The 26,330-nt window shown below is 46.1% G+C and overlaps 1 protein-coding gene across 11 annotated transcripts in view; it reads right to left on the minus strand.

Moving 5' to 3' along the window:
- The window catches only part of LOC119172472 (metaxin-2), a 259,544-nt gene that overhangs the window by 158,985 nt on the left and 74,229 nt on the right, over positions 1-26,330 (minus strand). For all 11 annotated transcript variants that reach the window (XM_075894041.1, XM_075894035.1, XM_075894038.1 and 8 more), the window contains exon 5: positions 21,396-21,488. In XM_075894041.1, the coding sequence (XP_075750156.1) occupies positions 21,396-21,488 (93 nt within the window). The remainder of the gene's footprint in view (positions 1-21,395; positions 21,489-26,330) is intronic.

Raw genomic sequence — 26,330 nt, forward strand, 5'->3', positions numbered from 1 at the left:
TCAGGGCCAGAGGCATTAGAGAGGGGAGTGGGTTACAATAGTTACAAACATAATATAAAACAGAGCAAAAAAAAAGAAATAAACACAACAAAACCAGGAAAATGCAATGTACTTCAGTGTTACACGTTATACAATGTTAGCTAAAGCAGTTTTAAAAAGTTGGTGGTCCGAGATTGTTGCCGTCAGTGCGGGTAGGTGGTTCCATTCCTGTGATGAACGCAGTATGAATGACTGGGAAAAGGAGTTAGTTCTGCCGGACGGCAAGCCGACTTTATGGACATGATTTATGCGAGCTGAAATGTACCGAGGAGGCAGAATGAGTTCGTTTCATAGCTGGCTGTGATAGAAAAGCTTATGGAAAAGACAGAGGCGAAGGATTTTCCTACGAGATGATAAGGAAGGTAATCCGAGGCTCGATTTCATAGTGCTTATGCTGGCAGTCCGGTTGTAGTTAGAGAGTATAAAACGAACAGAGTTATTTTGAACCATTTCAAGTGAGTGTATTAGATTTTCTTGGTTAGGATCCCAAACTGATGCAGCATACTCCAGTTTGGAGCGGATAAGCGTCTTCTAGAGAGTTAGTTTTAGTGTTGAAGGAGCCTGTGAGAAATTTCGACGTACGTCGCCGAGCATGCAATTAGCGTTATTAGTTACGTACGTGGTATGCACGGACCAAGTGAAGTCGGTAGTAATATGTATTCCGAGATATTTGTAAGTGCTGACGGATTCTAGTGGAGCATCGTTCAGATAGTAAGTGGGCAATATACGGTTAATTCTAGATACGCGAAGGAACTTGCATTTGTTAGTGTTGAGTTCCACTACCCATGTTTTACACCACACAGAAATAGCGTTAAGATCGAATTGAAGGGTTAATAGGTCATTGTCATTAGATATTTCACAAAAGAGGACGCAGTCATCGGCAAACAAGTGAACGTGAAAAGTAACAGATAAAGGTAAGTCGTTAATGTAAATAAGAAAGAGCAGGGGAGCCAGGACAGATCCTTGAGGGACTCCAGAAGAGACGTTCGTTCGGGGTGAGACGTTATCGTTAGCTAGAACAAACTGAGTGCGGTTAGAAAGGAAACATTCAAGCCAAAATAAAAGTTTTGGATCAAGATTAAGATTTTGTAGTTTGTAAAGTAACAACTTGTGACATACTTTATCGAAAGCTTTGGAGAAGTCTAAAAAAATGCAATCAGCGATGGATGAATGATCAAGAATGATGTTTAATCCATGGGTGAAAGATGCAAGTTGAGTCTCGCATGAATAGTTTTTTCTGAAACCGTGTTGACACTTGGAAAAAAATGAGTTAGATTCGAGAAAACCTGCCAGTTTGAAATATAATATGTGTTCTAGTATTTTACAAGGTATGCTGGTTAGCGAGATAGGCCGGTAGTTAGACGGTGAATGTTTGTTACCAGTTTTAAACAGTGCAGTTATCTTTACAATCTAAAAGTCGACGGGGAGACAGCCTTTATGAAGCGATTGTTCGAATATCTTCGTTAGTATGATTGAACAATAACAGCTGGTGTTTTTCAAAAATTTAGGACTGATCGTATCACACCCAGGAGACGAGGAAGGCTTTAAGGACTTGATTACACTTTCAACACCAACGTAGTCAATAATAATAGGAGGCATGGGTGGGTAGTCACAATGGGGGGGTGGTCGGAATAGGGGTGTCTGTAGTTGCTGAGAAATTTCTGGAAAAGGCATCATTAAGGGCTTCTGCACACAAATGGGGGGGAATGGTGTTTCCAGCACTGTCAATCAAGGTTAACATTTCGCTATCTTTGGGGTTAATAACGCGCCAAAATTTTTCAGGATCAGTTAGTAACATATTCGGAAGCGTGGTGTTAAAAATAGCAATAGTTCGCATTTTTTTAGTGCGATGGTGTACTCTTGGGAGGCTTTTTTGTAATCGTCCCATCGCGAGATGCAGGAGAATTTTTTCGCGGCCTTGTAAATACGATGCTTTTTGTTTAGGAGACGCTTAATCTGTATATCGAACCATGGTGCATTTTGGTTGGATGTGATAGTGGGAACAGGAATGTGTTTATTTGTTAGTTGTTTCACCTTATCTACAAAAACTTCCCAGTTAGTTTGAACACTACGACTATCAAACGTGGAGAGGAAACTATCAAGAAATGTGCAAAGTTCATTATTAATGGAGACAAAATCGGCTTTACCGTAGTCATGAATTGTTTTAACCGTGTTTACACGCTTGACACAGGATGCGTTGATGTTGAACAATAGCAGAGTATGATCGCTTAAACCTAGCAGATGGGTAATGTTCGAAACGAAATCGGAGTGGGACGAAAGCACAAGGTCTAGTGGGCCGAATTTCTGCAGAAAGCTGAAGAAGCACGCCAGTTGGCAAGGCACCGAATACGTCAACAACAGTTCAAGGATGCGGACTACTACAACCTGCGCCGCAGGGGAGTCAAGTACCAGCCAGGTGATCAAGTATAGATCTGGACACCAATAGGACGCCGCGGCCTGTAAGAAAAGCTCCTTTGACGGTATTTTGGTCCATACAAGGTCCTTCGCCGGCTAAGTGACCTAACTTATGAAGTAATCCCTGACGGACAAGAGCGCTCGAAATGGCAAAACCATGCAGAGCTCGTCCACATTGTCCGCATGATGCCATACCACAAAAGAGAATGAAACATCTACTCCCTCGACTATTAACCTTCCGAATTCACGCATCGAGACGATGCGCATTTCGAAGGGGGAGTAATGCCACAGAGATTGCTCCTACTGATTATTTTACAAAGAGGACCAACGAGACGCTATGTGAGCGTCTACAGTGCCTCGCAACCAACGAGACGCTATGTGGGCGTCTACTGTGCCTCGCGCCTACTCACGCATCTTGGTCAGAGCAGCGCATGCCTCCGGTGTACGAGCACGAGCCTGACGAAGGAGTTGTTCAGAAAGGGACACGTACGTGGAACGCTTTTAGCAGACTCTTCTTTGTGACATAGCTACTTTTCTGGGCACAAGTTTGCCCTCAATAAATCATTGTGTGTGTTCCCCCCTCTTGTATTACGTGACAATATGCAACCATCGACACAAAGCCAAGGGGCAATCGTAGGGCTGCCCTCAAAGTAAGCAATAATGACATTGCCACCTAGAGTTGTGAGCCAGCAAGCTCTTAGTGGCAGTGCTCTTACCAACAGCTTGGACTACGCGGATTTTCGACGAACTCATCACCACCCAGGTTCAGTCAGCGGCCCCCAGAAGTTGAAAATCATGTGACTCAGCCACACGGAACTTCTTCGTGCATTGCACCAGTCACGCTCCCCATCACCACGGCAATTTTCTCCTAATCATTATACCTATTCAGGCGTGGCACACGGTCGATCACCCAGCCCACGCTGGGAAAACTAACCACAGCGACCTTCGGTGGCGAGGCCGCTCATACTCGACAAGCTCAAGGCTTAGCATCGACGCTTCCGCAAACCTACGATTCCCCGAAGACGACATCAACTAGTTCCGCAAAGATTTCATTGGACATTCCATTGCTGCTCGAGGGTCGCAAAGTCAGTGCTTTAGTGAGCACGGGTGCGAATTTTTCTATAAGTGAAAAACAGGCTGCCCTCCTGAAGAAAGTGACGGTACCTTGGAACCTCAGGCCAATTCGTACTGCTGGCAGGCATATAGTCACGCTACTCAGCGTTTGCACAGCACAGATTGGTGGTTCTACCTTTGTTGTCAGCTTGAGCGTTCTCTGTCAGTGTTCTCGAGACCTGATCATTGGCATGGACTTCCTGAAGGAGCACGGTGCTATCATCGTCATTCGACAACGCGTCATCACATTCTCAATAAAACGCACCATGCCAGAGCATGATCCGAGCTATGATCGAGTATGTCTGCGTGTAATTGACGATGCTGTGAGAATACCATAGCGCTCAAGTGTTTTGGTTCAAGCGGTGTATAACAAATTAGCATGGTCGTGGAGAGCAATCGATCCCTACTCTTTTCCCAAGGTATCTGCGTAGCAAGAAGCCTAGTAGACCTCCAGGCTGGCCACTGCGAGGTTCCTGTTACAAACTTCCGCTATGAGCGCCGACACCTTTTCCCTGGTACTGTCATCGCCTATGTCTACCCAGTAACCAATGTGACTGAGTGCTTCGCTTCCGAGGACACCGATAATGCCGAAGAATCTCTCCATAGCGTCGACATAAATCCTACGCTTCCTGACGAAAACAAACGAGGGCTGAGCGACCTGTTGATAAAATTCCACGCCTGCATTGCACATTCTTTGAGAATCCGTCAGGCATCAATTACAAAACACCGTATTATCACCTACGGCGATGCGCACCCTATACCGCAACAGCCTTACCGCGTTTCACCAACCGAAGGATGGGCGATTCAAATACAAGTGAAGGAAGTGCTTCAAGACGATGCAATACAGCCATCAAGCAGCCCAGGGTCATTACCAGTCGTCCTTGTAAAGACGAAGAATGGTACACTCCGCTTTTGCGTCGATTATAGGAAGCTGAATAACGTCACAAAAAAAGATGTGTACCCGTTACCTCGAGTGGACGATTCTCTTTTCAGGCTGAGGCGAGTAAAGTACTTTTCGTCAACCGAGCTCAAAAGTGGTCATTGGCAAATTGAAGTTGATGAACAGGACCACGAAAAAACAGCTTTTGTAACTGCTGGCGGTGTGTATAAATTCCGAGTGCTCCCATTCGGTCTCTGTTCCGCTCCGGCCACATTCCAACGAATGATGAATACATTTGACGAGGAAACGTTTGATGGAAACGTGATGGAAACGTTTGGCAAGCCCCTTCGTCGTCTTCAGTGTTCTTGAAGCTATACGAATACAATCTGCTGACCTGACCCTCAAGCCTAAAGTGCTGTTTTGGCTACAAAAAACTGAATTCCTGGGTCACGTTGTGAGCGCTGCAGGCGTTTAGCCGGATTCCGAGAACACTGCCGCTGTGGCCGCTTTTCTAGCTCCGACAGATAAGAAAAATCTTCGACGATTTCTGGGGCTTTGCACATACTATCGCCGCTTTATTGAAAACTTCTCTAAGATTGCGGAGTCTCTCATCAGACTTACGTGTGGCGACACCCTCCTTCTCTGAACTGACAAACAAGCCTTTGTGGCAGTTGATTGTCTACAACATCGATTGTCTGCAATTGATTATTTGCAACATCGATTGTCTGCAATCAATTATTTGCAACATCGATTGTCTACAATCGATTGTCTGCAACATCGATTGTCTGCAATCGATTGTCTGCAACATCGATTGTCTTCCCCCTCCTGTATTTGGTCCTTTTGACGAGGACGCTGACACAGAGGTGCGCACTGACGCAAGCAACATTGGTCTCGGAGCTATATTGATGCAAACACAAGATGGGACCGATCGTGCGATTGCCTACACGAGCCGCACTCTGTCACGCGCCGAAACTATTAATCGTCAGAGGAGGAGTGCCTCGCCGTAATATGGGCGATTACAAAGTTCAGGCCTTATCTCTACGGGCGCCCCTTTGAAGTTGTGACGAATCACCACGCTTTATGTTGGTTGGCTAACCTCCGAGACCCCTCTGGGCAATTAGCACGATGGAGTCTGCGACTTCAGGAGTTCGATGTCACCATTGTATACAAGTACAGTAGAAAGCATGAAGAGGCCAACACGCTATCACACGCACCTCTGGAATCGGAGTATACAGCTGTAGAAGACAACAGTGCCTTCCTGGGGACTCTCAGTGGGGCGGACCTCCTTAGTAAGCTACGAGCAGACTCTGAGTTAAGGCCCATCATCGATCATTTAGAAGGCTGCACCGCATCTATTCCTCGTCCACTTTCACATACGCTGCCGTCATTTTGCTTACGAGACGGCATATTACAAAAAAAAAAAATACCGGTGTCGGCAGCAGATATCCTCTAGTCAGTCCTCAAGACCTTCGTGATGACATCCTATTAGCCTGCCATGATAAGCTGACATCCGGCCATTCGGGATGCTCACGGACGCTCAACCAAGTACGACAACTATATTTCTGGCCTAAACTCCCAGCCTGTGTCAAAAGCTACGTAAAAGAATGCCGCGAAGGTCAGCATCGCAAGTCACCATCTGTAAAGCCTGCAGGCCTCCTACAACCCATCGACTCACCGCGTACGCCGTTTGACCAGGTTGGGATGGATCTCCTTGGACCAATTTCTTAGTCTCACTCCAGAAACAAGTGGATTGTCGCAACTGATTACTTGAGGCGTTACGCTGAGACGAAGCCACTGCTACATAGTACAGCATCTGAAGTCGCCCAGTTTTTCATGCAGCACATTGTGCGTCGTCACAGTGCCTCGTCATTCATCATCACTGACCGAGGGACAGCGTTTATGGCAAAAATGTTGGACGACATCTTCAAGCTCAGTTACACGAACCACCGTAAGACAATCGCATACCACCTCCAGAGTGACGGCCCAACAGAAAAGCTAAAAAAAACGCTTGCGGACATGATTTCTCTGTACGTGAATGTGCAGCATAAAACATGAGACGAGATCCTGGCGTTCGTAACCTTTGTGTACAACACGGCAAACCAAGAAACCACAAGGTTCGCACCCTTCCGCCTCGTTTACGATCGAGACATGCAAACCATGCTAGACGCCATGATTCCTTGTGACATCGGCCAGCACGAGCTGTTAACGCCTGACGTCGAGGATTACATTCAGCGTGCAGAGGAAGCACGTCAACTAACTCACGTGCACATAACATCGCAGCAATCTGCAGACGTTCGAAGGTACAATATCCACCATCGACAAGTCACTTATCAACCTGGCGGCCAAGTGTGGGTTTGGACTCCGGTTAGATGGGGAAGTCTCAGCAAGAAACTCCTGAGCGAGTACTTCAGACCCTGAGCAAGTACTTCAGTGCCACTCACCACAGAGATTGTGCCTGTCGTCTGCCTAAAACCTTATTTCACGCGGCGATACTCACCTTGTCATGCCCGGGCAGCAAGCATTTTCTTTTCTTTCTTTTTTTATGACGTCCATTGGGTCTCCAACGAACTGTGAACTGTGCTAACTTTTTTTCATATGACCAACCACAGACATTTTTTTTTTTACACCTGCATATGCTCTTTTGCACCTGCATATGTCACCTTGTGTATGAGCATTGAGCCGATGCTGTAATAGGAGAGGGAATAATGTCATCTAAAGTTGTGAGTTGGGAAGCCCTGGCCAGCCGAAAAGGATGAAGAGGACAATGATGAAGTGTGTATTAGCGCTTCGTTAAAAGATACACGCTCGTGTCTTTCTGCCCCGCTGTTCCTGTCTTGGCTCTATAGCTCTTGGTGCGTGACAATATCGTCATGTGGTTTTGACGTCGATAAAGGCAACAGTCAAATAAAATCTATACTTGGTCGAACTGGTGGCCAGGAAACTGAAGCTACAGCTACAGCAATACACATTGGCCATGATAGCGGCGAAAAGAGCGTCAGTCATTGATGATCTGACAAGTGGTGATGCCGTGAGTTGCCATATATACATGTGCCGTTGAATATTCCAGCAGTATTGCTAATGGCCACGTAAGTTCCACGTGAATCTGTAATGTTTGGGTTGTGCACATAATTGCATCGAAAGGTTTCATGATTATCTCGATGGTTCTTAAACATTTGGTGCAGTAGCGCAAGGCAGCACTTACGCATATAACAGAGCATTAACAAAACTTGAAGAAGTGTGGCATTGCCCCCCTCTGAAACAAGCATCATCCCAACACTTTAACAAAAGACCAAAGTACAAAAATAAAACAATAAACATAAGCAATAAATTACAGTATTATTGTAAAAACTACGGTCTACAAGTTCTGTAACACACTTAAAAAGGCTTAAGGCGCACAACATTCACGACTCCGGGGCACGCACAGCGCCATTCAGAGTTTGTAACGCCATCCGGGACAATCTCGCAGTCTAGAGTGCTTAGCAGTCTAGAGTGCCTAGATATCGAAGCACCTTGTATGGTCTGAAGTATTGCCGAAGAATTAACTCTCCAGCCATTCTTGGTCCAAAGTTTTTAAAGTTAAACTTGAAAACTATAAATAAGTCGCTAGCTTCAGAGACAGCTGGACAGTCACCCCTAAAGGACAAACCTAATCGGTTTATAGTTTTCAAGCTTAACTTTATAAACTTTCGACTAAAAGTGACTGAAGGGCTTATTTTTCTGTTCAATTTTCACCCACCTAGACAGACATCTGTCAAATACGTTCCCCCTTTAAATTGCCAAGGAAGTTTTTCATTAAGTCCCCGTCACCGTATTGGCCTCCATCCCAAATGTGTTGGCGGGGCTGATGTTCCACGAAGCTTCGCCAAAAATTGCAGTGGTGGCTGTTGGCCATCTGCTGATTCTTGGTGTGCAGGCGGGCGAGTTGGCGAGCTTCTTCAGTAGCTGAAGATACACAGTGACATCGAAGTTTTCTTCGTCAGCAACATTTGGCAGTATCGTGTTGAATGTCGTTGTCAGGTTCCTTCCGTATACAAACTTGTATGGCCCCATTTGCGTCGTTTCCTGCACTCCCATGTTGTATGCGAAGGTCACACATTGAAGGATCGCACCCCACATCTTGAGTTCGATGACGACGTACATGGCCAGCATATCGACGATGGTTTTGTTTCTGTTTAGCCGCTCAGTAAGGCCATTGGCCATTGGTCGTACGCTTTCGTCCAGTGGTGGCTTAACTGACTCTATGCCAGGATCATCTGAGTTACATTCGCAGTAAATGCCGTACATCTGTCAATGAGGAGGATCTCCAGGGCGCCGTGACACAGGACAACATTTTTAACAAAGAATTTGACCACCTCGGACGCACTGCCTTTAGGCTGGGCCCTTGTATCGGCATAGTGGGTAAGGCAGTTGGTAGCGATGATGATATATTTGTTTCCAGAAGTCAAGGTTATAAACTGCCTTGGTAGGTTCATCCGGATTAAGTGGAATGGCTCGATGAGCTGTAGAGTCCCAGCTGGCCTAGTCGGCAAGGTCTTCCGTTGCTGACAATCTCGGCAAGTCTTTGCATAACAAGCAATGCCGGCAACAAGGCGCGACCAGTATTACTTTTCCTGTATTCTGGCGGGCATGTGAGAAACATATAGGTGTCTGGCCATGGGGTCGTCGTGCAGGGCCTGAAGTACTCCAGGTCACAATGCGAAAGGCATGAAGAAAAAGTACTTGGTTCGAACTGCCAAAAAGTTCGTTTGGAGAATGCCGTTTCACAAGATAAATGTTAGTGCTCACTTGAATACCTTTGGGACAACAGTCGTCGGTCCCAATCTAGAAGCCCATCGCACTCGAGGAGCCGGTCCAGGGATTCCCATGGAACAGTTAGTTTCCAAAGCCCACCTAAACCGGAGACGCGGGGTGGCACATGGGCTGACCAGGTGCGCAGCGAAGGAGGCGGCAAGGTAACGGGGGGGCACTGTGCTAGAGCATAATCTAGCGGAGCTAAATCAGCTTAGGAAGGAGAACGCCGAAATCCGCAGCATGATTGAGTCGCTGAGAGCCGAAATGGCTGAGCTTAAACGTGCCAGTACATCTCAAGCTACTCGGGCATCTGCTTCTCAGTCGGTAGGTTCTCCCTTTCCTCAACCCACAGATGGAAATGGTTGTGGAAGCGGGCCCCTCGGGCAACCCAGCCAAGCATAAGGGTGCGACTTTGGAGGAAAATGTGCAGGCTAAGGCTAAATCTGAAATTAGGACTTTGAATTCAATTAGCCTTGAGAATCAGACTTAATGAGTATTTCTCGGCGGTAGATCAACATCTCACAGTTAGAGATCAGAAAATAGATAATCAACATGTGAGAATTAAATGTACGAAGACTCAATTACAGAGAGAAGAGGCGCTGCGGTCACTGAGGTGAATGGACGCTTTTCACGTCGGCTCCGTTCTCATAGAGTGATTTCGCAGCGAATACAGCCAGGCACCGCTCGGATTTATATACCATCTGATTCTTCTCGTCACCAAGAATCCGAAGAGACCATATTCTAAGGTGGGTGATCATTTTTCGAGATTTTACGACCGAAAACAAGCCCCCACCAAGCAGCGTCTACTATTTCTACGACCCGCGCTCCACATCGACTAGGGCGGCCTCACAATAGCCAGGCCTCGGCGTTCGCGCCATACAGGCCGTAATCATCAATAATGGAAGTATCGCAGCAGAATGAAGACGCCACTCAACGAGAAGACGAAGACGTCACCCAACGGGAAGATAACACAGGCAACGGGTGGACAGAAGTTCGAAACAAAAAACGTGCGAAGAAAGGTAGCCATGAACGCCGTGGTAGCCCTAGCCCTACCCGAACGCCTAGAACGCACGGTGCAAATCTGATATCCCGGATAACCAAAGCCAGCAAAATGCCAAGACTGCCGACAGGCGACTACAAGATAGTTATAAGGCCATGAGAAGGACTGCAGCTATCCAAGCTCAGCTTAACGGAGCTAGAAAAAGCTGTGTATGAAGCAGCCAAGATCCCTTATGAAGAAAGAGAGACGGACACGATTTGTCCGAATAATTTTCAGAACACCTTGGTCATTAGCACCTCGAACCAAGACCATGCAGACAAGTACCAAGGCATCAAGCACATCAAAGCCAACGACAAGTTGCATGAGGTGGGAGCATACGAGACGGCCCCGTAATTCACTTCCAAAGATGTAATCAAAGGAGTTCCTTTGAACGAAACCCCACGGGACATCACCGCAGCTATTATTACAGCCTAAAATCCTACGGCGATTGCAGCCAAACGTTTTCGCAACACCATGACAGTGATAGTCCTTTTTGACGGCAGCAGAGTCCCGACGCACGTCATGTACAGAGGAGTGCTTACACGCTGTTTACTATACAGGAAACACGTCGACTTCTGCAAACAATGCAACAGACTCGGGCACAGGAGTGACGTGTGTTGGAGGCCAAACGACAAGCTATGTGCGGGTTCTGGAACGCCTGATCCGAGCGAGGACCACCACTGTCAGTCATGATGTCAGCTGTGCGGCAAGGATCATCCCACGGCTGACAAACTCTGCAAGGCCAAGCTCAAGACACCCTACATTGTAAAACAACGCAAGTGGTTCCGACAACTTCAAGAGACGCTCGAGGAGAACTACCCCCCTACCACCAAGCCAGCCGAACGCGGGAGGTCCAAATTCCGGACGAGGGCAACACCTGGGTCCAGATCAAAGTCCTGGTCCTGCGCAACGCCCTGCGGCCACACGTCCAAGTCTCCGGGACCGAGAAGGCGCACTACATCCCGTTCCAGATCCCGGTCTAAGTCAAAGGGTGGCAATGGCCATCAAGGGAACTCAGCATTCACGGTGAGCTGGTCAGACGTGGCTAAAGGGACGCGCACTGAGCCTTCGGGGGAGACTGCACATATGTCAGTGATATAGCGGAGCTGAAAAAAGAAAACGCTGAGCTTAGAGAATTGATATCACAGCTTATTCGGGAAATTCAAAGTCTTAAAAACTGCACAAATAGAACTTCTAGTCAAATGCGTTCCGCAGCCCAAGAGCGCCTCGAAGAAATGCCCGATAACCGAATGGACGAGTACAGTACCATGCCAACTCTTAATATAAAAGTTGAGGTGTCTAATGACAAAACTATGGCGCAGACCTCCAACATTAATCAAACATTGTCCGAAATATAGAAAGCAGTAAAGGAACATGCAGAGGCAACCAACAAACTCTCGCTTGCAATATCCATGATCATGAAGAGACTAGATAAACTCGAAGCTAACGTAGCCAATCTCAACCCTAGGACACCTCCGGTACTTCCAGCTACCAACCTTCCGATGAGCAGTGAAGGCAATTCACACTTCTCTCAGGGCACCACATCAGCGGCTATATCAACTAATTTCATGAGGCCTGCCTCCTTCACCCTCCTTTCTCTTCGATAGCCAACTCAAAATAGGAAAGCCCAGAAAAAGGGACTTAATTATTTGGCAGTGGCATTGCAGGAGCTATGAGGGGAAGAGAGCAGTCCTGCAACAACACCTTAGAGGCAGTACCAAACCGGATGTTCTAATTTTGCAGGAAACCCATGGTTTAGCTAAGCTACCGGGATATCAGGCAATCGGCCCCCCAACAGGGGATATTAGAACACTAACCACTCAAGTAAGGAAGGGACTCGTAGCAATCTGCCACGACATCCGCATCACAGAAATCGAGCATATACTCGTACAACTTGACCCTACAAGAAAAAAAGTCTCCAAGCATATTTATTCTGAATTTGTACAGCAATCCCACACGCATACGACAATGCTTCCTTCTTCTCTTTAAGAAGGCCGTAAATATAGCGGGACCCAATCCACTCGTCATAGGTGGAGACTTTAACGCTCCACACAGTGCTTGGGGATATGAATACACAAGAGCCAAAGGAAAAACGCTATGAAAGGATATTCAAGAAACAGGCTTAACTCTCATCACTGACCCCGACTCCCCTACACGTATGGAAACTGGGCTTGCAAGAGACACCACTCCAGACTTAACGTTAGTTCGTAACGCGGGGACTGCTAAATGAAAAAACACATTCGATGATCTGGGGAGTGATCATCGAATATTAGAAATCAGCATAGAAACCATGGCTGCCACAGAAATTCAGAGACAGATTAGATGGACTGACTGGGATAAGTTTTGGAAAGTCAGAAACGCGAAAAAACAAGACCCTATCAGCAATATTGAAGATTGGATCAAAGATGTCAATAACGACGTCAGCGAGGCAACGCGAAGTATCACTTCAAGTCCACCCCTAGAGCAGATTGATAGCTGTCTCGCACACATGTGGGAGGCCAAGCAATCACTGCAGAACAGATGGTGGGGACAGAGGCACAACAGGCCCTTGCGCAAGCGCATAGCCAAGCTGAGCAAACAGATCGAAGAACATTGTAAGCAGCTAAGCAAACAGCAATGGGACCAAGTTTGTAATAGTCTCGATGGCCAAATGAATGCTGGTCAGACATGGCGCATGCTCAAACACCTGTTAGACCCAGATAACACCAAATCAGCACACAAGCAAACCTTGCGTAAACTGGTGCACCGGTATAATGGCAGTGAGGAGGACTTTATCGCTGAGGCTAGCAACACGTACATTCCCGCCATGCCTGTCATAGAGCACGGACCATATTCCGGAAACTCGAACGAGCTCTTAGATGAGGAGTTTACTGTGGCTGAAATCAGGGCTGCGCTACAGAAGCTAAACCCCAAATCTGCACCGGGACCAGACGGGATCACTAACAGAACACTACGGAACCTTGACGACCAAGCCATAGAGAACATAACGCAATATATTAACGAGTGCTGGACCAAGGGCACTATACCAAAACAGTGATAAAAAGCTAAAGTAATCTTGATCCCCAAGCCCGGGAAAACCCCCGATCTATCGAATTTACGCCCCATATCACTAACGTCTTGTGCTGGGAAGCTGATGGAACACGCTTTTCTAGACAGAATTAACACTTATCTTGAGGAGAACAAAATCTACCTAGATTCCACGTTGGGGTTCCGCACACGGCTCTCCACGCAAGACGTCATGCTGCGAATTAAGCAGCAGATTCTAGGCAACAAAACAAGATCTACCCGGGCGATCTTAGGATCAGACCTTAAAAAATCCTTCGACAAAGCATCGCATACGGCAATATTACATCAGATCTGCCAATTAAGCTTAGGATCGAGAGCGTATAACTATGTCAAGGACTTCTTAACAGACAGAACGGCATCCATCGTAATGGGAAAACTGAGATCTGAGGAAAGGCTTATGGGCAATGCTGGTACCCCGCAGGGTTCGGTCATATCGCCAACGCTGTTTAATCTCATAATGATAGGACTCCCGGCGCGGCTGAACGCAATATACGGAATACATCATTCTATATATGCAGATGATATCACCATCTGGGCCTGTGAAGGTAGTGGCGGAGAGATAGAGCAGAGACTACAGGAGGCCGTCACCACTATTGAGGAGTATCTTGAAGGTACTGGCCTCGAGTGCTTGCCAGATAAATCCGAACTCCTCCTCTATCGCCCAACACTTAAAGGCAGACCACCCAAGGGATACAACCGGGACCGTGCTTACGAAGAGATCCAAATTCACACCAAAAACGGCAGGACTATTCCTATAGTGCAACAAATCAGAGTCCTTGGACTCATCATCGAGTCTAAGGGTACAAACGTTGAAACCGTCAAGAGGTTAGTAACCAAAGTCACTAATGCAATATGGCTAATCAAGAGAGTCACAAACAAACACCAGGGCATGAAAGAGGCTAACGTCATCAGGCTTATTTATTCATTCGCCGTAAGTCATATTATTTACGTAGCGGCATATGTAAACTGGAATACAGCCGAAAAACTCAAAATCAACGCACTCATACGAAAGGCGTACAAACAAGCTTTAGGCCTTCCAGATAGCACCAGCAACGAAAAACTGTTTCAACTGGGCTTACATAACACTTTAGAGTAGCTGATAGAAACGCAACAGATTGCCCAGTTGGAGAGGCTAGCCAGCACGCTCACAGGACGGTCTGTCCTTGACAAGTTGGAGATAAATTACCATAGGCAACAAAGAAGTAAAGTGTCGGTTCTAAAGGTGATCAGGGAAAAGATGCAGGTCCCCAATCAGCCCAAAGACATGCACCCCGAACTTAATCAGGGCAGACGAAAAAGCCGCGCTAGAACTCTACTTAAGGCCTACGGCAAAGACAAGGAGGCGTTGTTCATAGACGCAGCGGAGTACCCTAGTCATAAATCTTACGTTGCGACAGTAATAAACACCGACCGCAAATGCGTAAACGCGTGCTCCATACGCTCGGATAATTCAGAAATCGCGGAAGAGGTGGCTACTGCACAGGCCATAATTTCCCCAAAGTGTAGGTATGTCATCAGCGACTCGCAGTCGGCAATCCGTAACTATGCACGAGGAAGAATATCTCCCGAGGCAGCCAACATACTCTTCCGCAAGGCAAATCTCATATCATCAGAGGAATTCGAAGAAAGGTATATTACATGGTTCCCAGCCCACACCCCATGTGTGTCCCTGGAAAACAGGTCATTCGGCATAATGGGTGATAGAAAAAATGACTGTGGCATGCGACGTAAAGTGCTGCGGAACTGGACCGGTCCATAGTTATTAGAATTAAACAGAAGAGAAGTAGTCGGAGAAAGCATTTGCGATCTCATTGGGCCCCAAAAGAGCGGGAAAAATTTGTGAATTGTTGTCGTGGTGTTGTCTATGGCACTCCTTTGACTTGTGATTGCATGTACATTGGCCAATCTGGAAGGTGTGTGAACGAAAGACTTAGGTAACACAAATACAATGTAGAAAAAGCTATATCTGGTCATTTGGCCCTTCACTGTCAGAGGTGTGGTTGTGTCCCTGTGTTTCAAAACACCCGCATTCTCTTTAGGACCCGTGACAGAACTACACGTGAAATCATTGAAGCTTTTGAAATTGAAAAAATGAAAGATAAATGTGGGAGTATGGCTTCAATAGCTTTGTCAGCTAAAGAAAATAAGTATCTGGAATCTTCACTTTGACGTCGACGAGTTCAGATTGTCGCAATCGATGATGACGCGTGCATGAGGCGTGCTGTATCTATATGTTCCAGTTCTATCATACGTTCCAGTTTTATCGATCCACTGTTAATATATATATAGCATGTGTGATCGCAAATAAAACAATAGTTACAAGTTAGCGCTGTGTGTGTGTGTGTGCTTCTCTCTTCTTGTGTCCTTGTCAAGGTGCGCTATACTCTTATAAATGATAAAGACCTTTATAATTTATTTTCGTAATACGCGTATCACCAGATGACCTATTTAGGAAAAAGTTAGGTAGCTGCCACTGCTTCTTGGCAGCTCTTCTTTTGTAAAAATTTACCTTCGTAGTACATTTTTTTGCCTGTTTAAGCAACACGTTCAATAATTTACAATAACTTTTACAACGTTTAGCAAGTGCAGTGCTAAAGGGCTGACGTTTAGTTTTTTGTACAAGTTTTCTTTTGTCCTCAAGCTTTTTAGAAGAGCATCCGTCATCCATGGGTTTTGCGAGTAGTTATATTATTTTCTACATTTTACAGCACATGTGTTAGTCGAGATGGCCCTCAAAAATAAGGAACAGAAATTATTCAAGGCTGCTTCGAGATCATTCATGGAATTTGTAGGCGACCAATCAGTCTTACTTATAGTTTCTACAAAGGCATCCGCATTCAACAGTGAGGTGTAGTAGTTACTGTCATTTGCGGGCATATAATTATGCAACGTTAGAAAAACCGGGAAATGATCAGTTATGTCAGTATCAACAATCACAGGACAAGGTGAAGGTGATAAGTTTGACAATACATGATCAATGAGCGTACCGTTACCACGAAAGCCTGATCTAGTCAGGCAGTCAATGAGCGATTCTAAACCAAATCCAGTGAAGCAGTCGGTATAAGCTGTAAACGAAGTGGCACCAGTGTCTAGTAAATTAATATTGATCTCACCAACAATGAGCACATCCTTGTTTTCTAAAGATAGTTTTGAAAGTATGTCATCAAGACCAAGCAGGAAATCGCTGACTGAAGATGATGGTGAACGATAAATCCACCCAAGAACCATGTTCTTGTTTCTGTGATTAAGTGATGAGTGGTCGACTTCTATCCACACTGACTCGCAGTGGTTCACGTTAAATGTGAGATCAGATCTACGTGTGTAAATGATATCCTGAGAAATGAAAATGGCTGCACCACCGTGATTGTCTGTTTGTCGATAGCAATATTCTGCTTGATAAGATAGAAAGCCATGCATGTTGTTGTCAGTGTCTGAAAGCCAAGTCTCTGATATGCAAATGAAAGTGAAGGCATGCTGAAAAGAAGCGATGAAGCTATTAATCGCTTCTTTGTTCTTGCGAAGGCTACAGGCATTGAAGTGAATGAGCGATCGTTTTCTTGCAATAAGACGACATTTTGCGTCAGCAGAGGAGAGAAAAGCCATGTTAAGAGAAAGAAGAAAAGGCAATAAAAAATAACACTGAACAAACAGTGACAATATAATGCCTTACAAGAAGATTCGAAGGTCGGACTCGGTCATAATTCGATAGACCTTGTTGTCATCAGTTTTGCGGGCTTTTATCTGGCAATTATCTGTCAATAAGTAATTCCACTTATTTTCTTTTTTGAGTGCCAGTGCTTTCGAGAATAGCTTTTTGCTGTCAATTGTCAAGTGATCGTTTACATATATTGGCATGCTAGTGGTACTACCGAGACCAACGTTGTCAGTGCGAAGTCTAGCCCTTCGTGCCTTCTTGATGAACTACTTTTTTTCTCATGTGAGCAGAGTCAAGCAATGATGCTCTTGTCACTCAACTTTGAGGAGCTGACTACTGTGCTATCGGAAGTAGAGGCGGTTGTGAATTCGAGGCCTCTCACTTACATCGAGTCTGAGAGGGGGGAACCTCGTGCGTTAACCCCAGCAGACCTCATTATTGGAAGGAAACTTACGGTGCTACGAAAGGGCGGAAGTGACACGCCAATGAACCTATTGTGCGCGGAAGCTTCACGACGGCATGCATACAGAAAACGGCTAAGTGAAAACTTTTGGAACCGGTGGACAAAAGAATATCTGCTTCAACTTCAATCAGCGTACTTTTCGCGTTCTAGACCCACCAAAGAAGTTAAAGCAAGAGACATCGTGATAGCATCATGAAGAAAATTACCCAGACAAATGTGGAAACTTGCAAGGGTTCTGGAAGTCTACAGAGGAGCTGATGACCATGTCGGTTCATGCAAGATCCAACAACAGCGAGGGGTTGTTACCACAAGGCTGATACGAAAACTTTATTCGCTCGAGCTGAACTAGTGACTTGGCGGCCGGGAGTATGCTTAATCAAGGGCAGCGCCAGGTCAAACCGAGAAAGAAGAAGTGCCTCCTTCCTCAAGAAAGTCCGTGCTCACAGGCACTTGCAGCCAGGAATCGACTAAGACGGCTAAAAATAAATGTCGTTCGTAATGTTTGAGCCTCGCTTCTTGCCAGTGAACTGTATGCCATTTTAAACAGTTTGGTGCCGAAGATCCGGGAGCTGCTACAAGGGACCACGGACGACTACGGTAGGCTACGAGTGAACTGAACGCTATGGAGAGACTGAAACAGAAGCGGACGTCGAGACAATCTCCCAACACCAGGATTATTAACGAGGCAAAAGCTCTTCTCGGCGATGCAACAGCCGCCATCGATCAGCTTAATGCCATGTGCGGAGGTTTGAAGGCGAACAACGATGAGCTGAACCAAATCAACAGGGAGTTAGAGAGCCACACACCAGGTGAAGAGTTTGAGGAAGAGTACGACGCCATCCTTGAATACAAAGACAACGCTAACAGTGTCATGAGTGAGTTTCTTAGTAAGCACGACTGTATTGTTGTGGCCACGTCATCAGCACCGGAGCTTCAGACTTCGTTTGTAGCGAGTACTGTAGGAGCCTCTGGTGCCAAGCTTCCCAAGCTTACCATCACCCCATTTTCTGGTGACCTGTGCTAGTGGAACGACTTTTGGGAGCAATTTGACCAGATGATTTACCGGAACGGAAACCTCACGGCAACAGACAAGTTCAACTACCTGAGGTTCTTCCTAAGGGGGCGACGCTGCTTCAGCTATTTTGAGCCTGCCAAGCACAGAAGCTTGCTACAAGGACGCCATCGACATACTCAAGAAACACTTCGGTGACAGGACGAGACTCAAGCAGGAGTACTTCTCCAGGCTTCGTATGCTGCTTTCAGTCCGTTCAAGTGACCCCACAGCTCTTCGCAAGCTGTACGACTAGGTCATCATCAACATCAGAGGACTGGAGACCCTTGGGGTGAGCAAGACGTTGTTTTCGGCAATGCCGTGCGACATATTGCTGCGGGCTTTACCACAGGATCTCATTGTACAGTAACATCGGTCATGCGCCATTCGGGCGGTGAGCTACAGCAATAATGAAGCCTCTAACATGGAGCTGGAACGTCTATTAAGTTTCTTGTCTATCAAAGTGGAGAGCTTAGAGAAGAGTGAGTTCGCTAACCATCGTGGAAAAGACAGTCGTAATGATTATGCACAGAACAAATCACGACTGTCTCGTAGCTCAAAACCCACGTCCTCAGTTCGCCATAACAACACAAGGAAGGTACCTGAGAACTGAGTGTTTTGCAAATCGAATCAACATTCCACGGAAGAGTGCTCGCTGGATCTCCCGCTACCAGAAAAGAAGCGCATTCTATCAGCAGACATGAGGTGTTTTCGATGCACGACCAAAGGTCACAGGGCGTGTGATTACAGGCGCAAGATTACGAGCTCTACCTGTCAAGGACATCATGCCACAAGCTTGTGTGGTCCGCAGAAATTAAGCCAGAAATCAAGCCAGAAAGAATATCTGCTTCAACTTTGATCAGCGCACTTTTCGCGTTCTAGACCCACCAAAGAAGTTAAAGCAGGAGACATCTTCATAGTCCACGAAGAAAAATTACCCCGACAAATGTGGAAACTTGCAAAGGTTCTGGAAGTCTACAGAGAAGCTGATAACCATGTCCGTTCGTGCAAGATCCAACAACAGCGAGGGGCTGTTACCACAACGCTGATACAAAAACTTTATTCGCTCGAGCTGAACTAGTGACTTGGCGGCCAGAAGTATGTTTAATCAAGCGCAGCACCAGGTTAAACCGGGGAAGAAGAAGCGCCTCCTTCCTCGAGAAAGTCCGCGCTCACAGGCACTTGCAGCCAGAAATTGACCAAAACGGCTGCAAATAAATGTCGTTCGTAATGTTTAAGCCTCACTTCTTGCCAGTGAACCGTATGCCATTTTAATCACCTTTTTATGCAATAAACTTGTGCACCTATATCATATACACCACCTTTAAAAGCTCCTTTTAATGTTTTATTTCGCTGCACATTTTCATACTTCAAAGAAACATACTTGAAAAACGGTCATAAAACACAGGACAAAGCCCTACAACTAATTATTTTCTTTATTTAGAACCGAGAATGCCATCCCAGCAATCCTCCACCCACAATAACAAACCTTCATACGTAAGCTCATTCATAGCTGTGTGTTTGGCTTTTCCTTTATGTCCATTTTTCCTCACATTCTCAAGTATAAAACTGTGGGGCAAAAGCAAACAAACTCGCCTAACTTCTTGCCACACCAAACACACCATGACGTCGACATAGGTTCAGATCATTCGAATTCTGGCCCATAATCTGGGGCATATCATGAATTTGTGTACTGGTTTCAATAAGTTTTAAAGAAGCCTGAATCAGATTTGGTTGCATTTTTGTCAATTTTGTCAGATCACACATAGAAATTTTGATTTCCTGGAGATCTTCCTGCCGAGCATACACAAACATAAGAAATCAAAATCTTGGCATGGCTTGCGCTCAATGTCACGATGTATGCATGCTGCAGCTTCTTTTGCTATGCATAGCTTCCAGCACAGTTGTTAGGATAGAGAGACTCTGTGGCACAAATTAATTGTTTTTTTTCTGAAACTGTAGAATGCTCTAATATCAGAAGAAGGTCTTTGATACCACAAATGACGACACACGGACGTCTTCTTGTGTCCTCGTTTTTAGCATCACCCATTTCGAAGATGCACTGATATTGCGCAAGTGACAATGTGGAAAACAATGCTGTTACAGTGTTAGTTCAGCAGGAAAATGGCATTAGTTTCGAACACAATGACTATACTTGTGATTAGAAGTGATGTTCTACACGTGATGACATTGGCTGAATGTCATGATTGGTATAAGGTGTCAAGTCACATGTCACATTCATATTTTTCCAGGAAGGCCACACTATTGTGGGCTAAAAATTATAAAGACACTTATTATACTTTCTCAAATACAAAACAACTTCTGTTTCAAATATGTAGTCTTGAAAACAATTTGAAAAAATATGATGCCAGGGGCATTGAACAACTGCTCCCATGAGGGAAGTTTCCCGGTATGTATCTGTACGAGGCTCATAGCGATTGGCCTTTGACATCAGTGGGAGAGTGAAAAACAAAAGGGAATGTTTTCCATCAACCGGGGTTTTGAGGTTTGGAGACTAATAATTATGGAACTATTTCGATAATTCTTGTGTTCATTTCAGTATTCAGCACGCACACTCCAGTGCTGTAAAACGCAGACAAAAAAATGTCCTTTAACACATGTGACCAATCTCGTGTAACCCTCCACTCACTCTTGACACATTTTAAAGCATATTGCAGCAATCAATTTGTCAGGCGGTTCGACAATTACAGCATTTCAGCACCCTTTTCAACCAGCTTAGTTAGTTCCCATTCACATAAAAAAAAATACCATAAAATGGTAACACTAAAGCATAGACTGCAACGTTCACAGTAACTCCCCTAAAGGTTGCACCATCACTTCAACAAAATTCTTTATAATATTGATTGGCAAACAATGGCATACCTCGGCATTCACCAGCACGGTGTTGATTAAGGACATGTAAGCCCTTATGTCAGCCTTCTGCTGCACAGACATGTTCTGGGTGAGCTGGATGCCCTGAAACACAAGGGATAATTACCCAAATTTGTGCATCAAGTACTGTCAGCAGATGAATGGCATAATCAAATCAAATCATTGTTTATTTCCCAGAAAAAATACAGTCTCTGGAGAGGTTCACTGGCTAAAAGCTGTTTATGGACAGCTTGACGATGCTAGTGAACCCTATACAAGACAGTTGGGACGATGGCAAAAATTTGTAATACAAGCTAACATTAATATAACAAAATATGGTGTGAAAAAACATATATATATATATATATATATATATATATATATATATATATATATATATATATATATATATATATATATATACATTGCTACCAAACACATTCCCTGGTATTTTGACATAAATGTTTTCATGATAGTGGTGTTATAGTTGTTCGATTTTTCTGTTTTTTTTTTTCTTTCTCTTTTTTTCGCATCCTTATAAGTATTTTCTGTGCTATGTTTAGTGCCAGTATGTTTTGGTAGCAATATATATATGTATTATGAAGAAGAAAATGCATCGTTGGCAAGCAACGTCGCCACCACTTGGGTACTGGGTCCTGGGCTTCGCTCGCTCGCCTCGTGCTGATCGTCGCCGGCATCTGCTTGACCGTTGCTCTGCCCCAATCGTGTTTTCATCCTAGGGCCACCGTCACATCACAACGCACGCCAATAAACCCCTTTTCAATTGGTGAAGGGTGCTGACATTCCCCGTCACTTTAACCTGGGTGCGGCCGTTCGCCGTCCCCTAAACCTGGAGCTGCGCAACCGAACGCTACCTCCCATCATGGCCACCAACAACGCGCAACCTGGCTCTTCCACTCCATCCTCCAGCAACCCTGGCGTTCTTCGCTTGCGAGAGCCGAAGGTCTTTAACGGAGCTGATGAGACCAACGTGGAAGACTGGTTCACTAATTACGAACTGGTGAGCGCAAACAAGTGGGATGATGCGGACAAGTTGACTGACGTCATCTTTTATCTCGCTGACGTGGCCGAAATGTGGTATAACAACCACAAAGACGACATTAGGACGTGGTCCATCTTCAAAACGTCGTTTGCCGACGTTTTTGGCCGACCCGCGGTCCGGGTGTCCAGAGCCGAACAACGCTTGCGGACTCGCGCTCAGAAGCCAACGGAATCGTTCACCAGCTACACCGAAGACATTATGGGTCTTTGCAACCGCGTGAACACCACCATGTCCGAGTCGAAGATTCAGCACATGCTCAAAGGGATAAATGACGGCGCATTTCAGATGCTCCTGGCCCGTAATCCTGCCACCGTTGCGGAACTTGTCACTTTGTGTCAAAGTTTCGACGAGTTAAGGAAGCAGCGCGCCCTGACTCGGCCATTTTCCTCACACGCCGACTCGCTCTCCAGTCTCACTTTCGTTTTCGATCACTCACCAACCCTGCAAAAGATTAAAGACTTTGTGCGTGAAGAAGTAGCTCGGCAACTGTCGATTCCCTTCACGCAGCAGCCGCCGTCCTCTCGTCTGCTTTCACCACTCCGCGACGCTATTGCCGAAGAGGTAGCTCAGGCTGTTTCTGTCACTGCCCACCAGCAGCCTGTGGCCATGCCTGTTGCGCCGGCTATGCAGCCCGTGGCCGCGCCTCTTACGTATGGCCAGGTGGTACGCAGCAGACCCCGGCAGCAGCAATTGCCACCCATGTCTTCAGTTGCTCCCCACTCCACCCCTTTTTCGACACCTTGGGCCGCACCGCGAGTCAGCAATTCCTGGCGCACTCCTGACAATCGACCGATCTGCTATGCCTGCAGTACTCCAGGACACGTGGCACAATAATGTCGCCGTCGCTTCCAACCACTCCACGACGCTACTCGGCCGTTACCGTATGACTCACAGCCCATGCACCTACCTGCTCCCTATCCCTCACCGCAGTATGGATACACTAACCTTCCCGAGTCTCGCCCATCCCAGCCCCCATCTCAGACTCACTTTCCTCGCTCCCCATCTCCTTGCAGGCGATCACTGTCCCCAATGCGTCCCCGACCCGCTTCCTCCAACCGGTAAAACTGAACGCCGCAGTTCCAGAGGCAAGAACTGCGCCATCGTCGAAATGCTTAAGTCTTCGCACTTCACCTGCTAACATCGTCGCCATATCTGTCGATGGTGTTTCTACCTTTGTCCTCGTCGACACAGGTGCTGCCGTTTCTGTTATAGCCGCCCAGCTCTGCCGCTCCCTATGCAAAGTGACCATGCCGCTCTCTGGACTATCGCTTCATACGTCTAGCGCACAACCAGTTCGACCTCTTGGCACCTGTACGACCCGCATATTCATCCAAAGCTCTATATACGATGTCGAGTTCATCGTCCTTTCGGTGTGCTCGTATGACGTTATCCTCGGGTGGGACTTTCTGTCAAATCATCAAGCCGTCATCAACTGCGCAAGTGCTGAAGTTGAATTTTCGCATCTGTCTGACGAACCTTTGCACGAAACACTTGAGCGGTCGCCAAAACTCGTCGTGCGTGAGGACACTGAAATTCCGCCAGCTTCTCTTGCCGTTGTCCCTGTTTGCTGCGATGACCATAACGATGCTACGGTAATGTTTACACCTTCGGACATTTTCATGAGCCGCAGAGCCATTTCTTTGCCTTTCGCTACACTTGACACCACGGCTGGCAGAAGCAATATTTTCGTTCACAACCCCCTTTCTGCACCACTACATTGACACCGGTTCACACCAGCCATTGCGTCAAAGACCGTACCGTGTCTCTGCTCCAGAACGTCACGTTATCAACGACCAGGTCGAAAAGATGCTACGCCGTGGCATTATTCAACCATCGCACAGTCCTTGGGCATCCCCTGTCGTTCTAGTTCGAAAGAAGTAGGGATCGATTCAATTTTGCGTCGACTACCGGCGATTAAACAAGGTGACGCGGAAAGACGTCTATCCATTATCGCGCATCGACGACGCCCTTGACAGCCTCCAAGGAGCCGAATTCTTCTCCTCCTTAGACTTACGATCTGGATACTGGCAGGTCCCTATGGCAGAAGCTGATCGCCAGAAAACTGCATTCATTACACCAGATGGCCTGTATGAATTTAACGTAATGCCATTTGGGCTTTGTTATGCCCCTGCCACGTTTGAACGACTCATGGACAACACACTGCGTGGACTGAAGTGGTCTGTGTGTCTATGCTACCTCGACGACATTGTCGTTTTCTCTGCCGATTTTCCTACACATCTGCTTCGGCTCCAACTGGTTCTGACGTGTTTAACCAACGCTGGGCTCCAACTGAACCTTAAAAAGTGCCGTTTTGCCGCGCGAGAGCTGTCCATGTTAGGGCATATCGTGTTCAAGCATGGTGTTCTACCCGACCCTGCAAAACTGCGAGCAGTCGCAGAGTTCCCGAAACCTACTACACTGAAAGAATTACGCAGTTTTGTCGGACTATGCTTGTACTTCCGGCGCTTCGTTCGAAACTTTGCGTTGATCATGTCACCACTGACCAACCTGGTGATGGCGCAGACCTTTCATCCTGGTCTCCTGACTGCGACGTCGCATTTGCCACGCTCAGTAGTCTGCTAACATCTCCTCCCATTCTTCAGCATTTCGACCCAACAACTGCAACGGAAGTTCATACAGACGCTAGCGGGGTTGGTCTTGGCGCTGTCCTCGCTCAACGCAAGCCGGGCTACTCCGAATACGTCGTCGCTTGTGCGAGTCGCACGCTCACTAAAGCTGAGGCCAATTACAGCGTCACTGAAAAGGAGTGCTTAGCGCTAGTGTGGGCGCTTCGCAAGTTCCGCCCTTATTTGTACGGTCACCCATTTGACCTGGTAAGGAACCACCATACACTTTGTTGGCTCGCCACATTGAAAGATCCTTCTGGCCACCTAGCTCGGTAGGCACTGCAAATCTAAGAGTACGACATTCGCGTCATCTATCGCAGCGGACGCAAGCATTCTGACGCCGACGCCTTGTCCCGTTCGCCTTTACCTCCTGACTCAGCCTGCGAAACCACTAGTACCAACTCCATCGCATCTCTCGACTTCGACTCCTTTGCCAGTAAACAACACAATCGCCACCACTTGGGTACTGGGTCCAGGGCTTCGCTCGCTCGCCTCGTGCTGATCGTCGCCGGCATCTGCTTGACCGTTGCCCTGTCCCGATCGTGTTTTCATAGTAGTGCCACCATCGCAACCCACGCCAATGAACCCCTTTTCAATATATATATATATTGCTACCAAAAACATACTGGCACTAAACATAGCACAGAAAATACTTATATGAATGCGAAAAAAAAGAAAAAGGAAAAAAAACAGAAAAATCCAACAAATATAACATCCCTATCATAAAAAAAATAATGACGAAATACCAGGGAACATATTCACAAGATTGCTTATTGTGTATGACCTGCATCATACAATGTACATCAAATGTCAGGCAAGAAAATTATACATACAGACATTATTATTTCTATGTTTTCCATCATACAACCTATTTGGTATGTTATGCATGCTCACACTGAAAGAAAAAAAAATGAAATTATAGAAAAACTACACATTTTATAACGTCAAAAAGTTAGCCTATATTTATAAAAAAAGGATCACAGTTCTCTTAATGAGAACTGCTTATGTGACTGTATTTATTGAAAATAGTTGGTAGATTGTATTGCAATGTTTGAAATTTCTAATTATTGCAAAACCTCGGAACAAACCAAACATCACTGCTTCTTGTATTTAAGAAAATATTTTTTGCAGTTAAGCATGCGGCATTTTTAATGAATTGTTTAGAATAAATAGAAGAGAAAAAGCAGGATCGCAGAATGTGAAAGGTGTAGATATATTCAACTAAGAATACCGTCGCAGTCCCGACACACAAGTTGT

The sequence above is a fragment of the Rhipicephalus microplus genome, chromosome 4, assembly GCF_043290135.1.
Source record: "Rhipicephalus microplus isolate Deutch F79 chromosome 4, USDA_Rmic, whole genome shotgun sequence".
Lineage (NCBI taxonomy): Eukaryota > Metazoa > Arthropoda > Arachnida > Ixodida > Ixodidae > Rhipicephalus > Rhipicephalus microplus.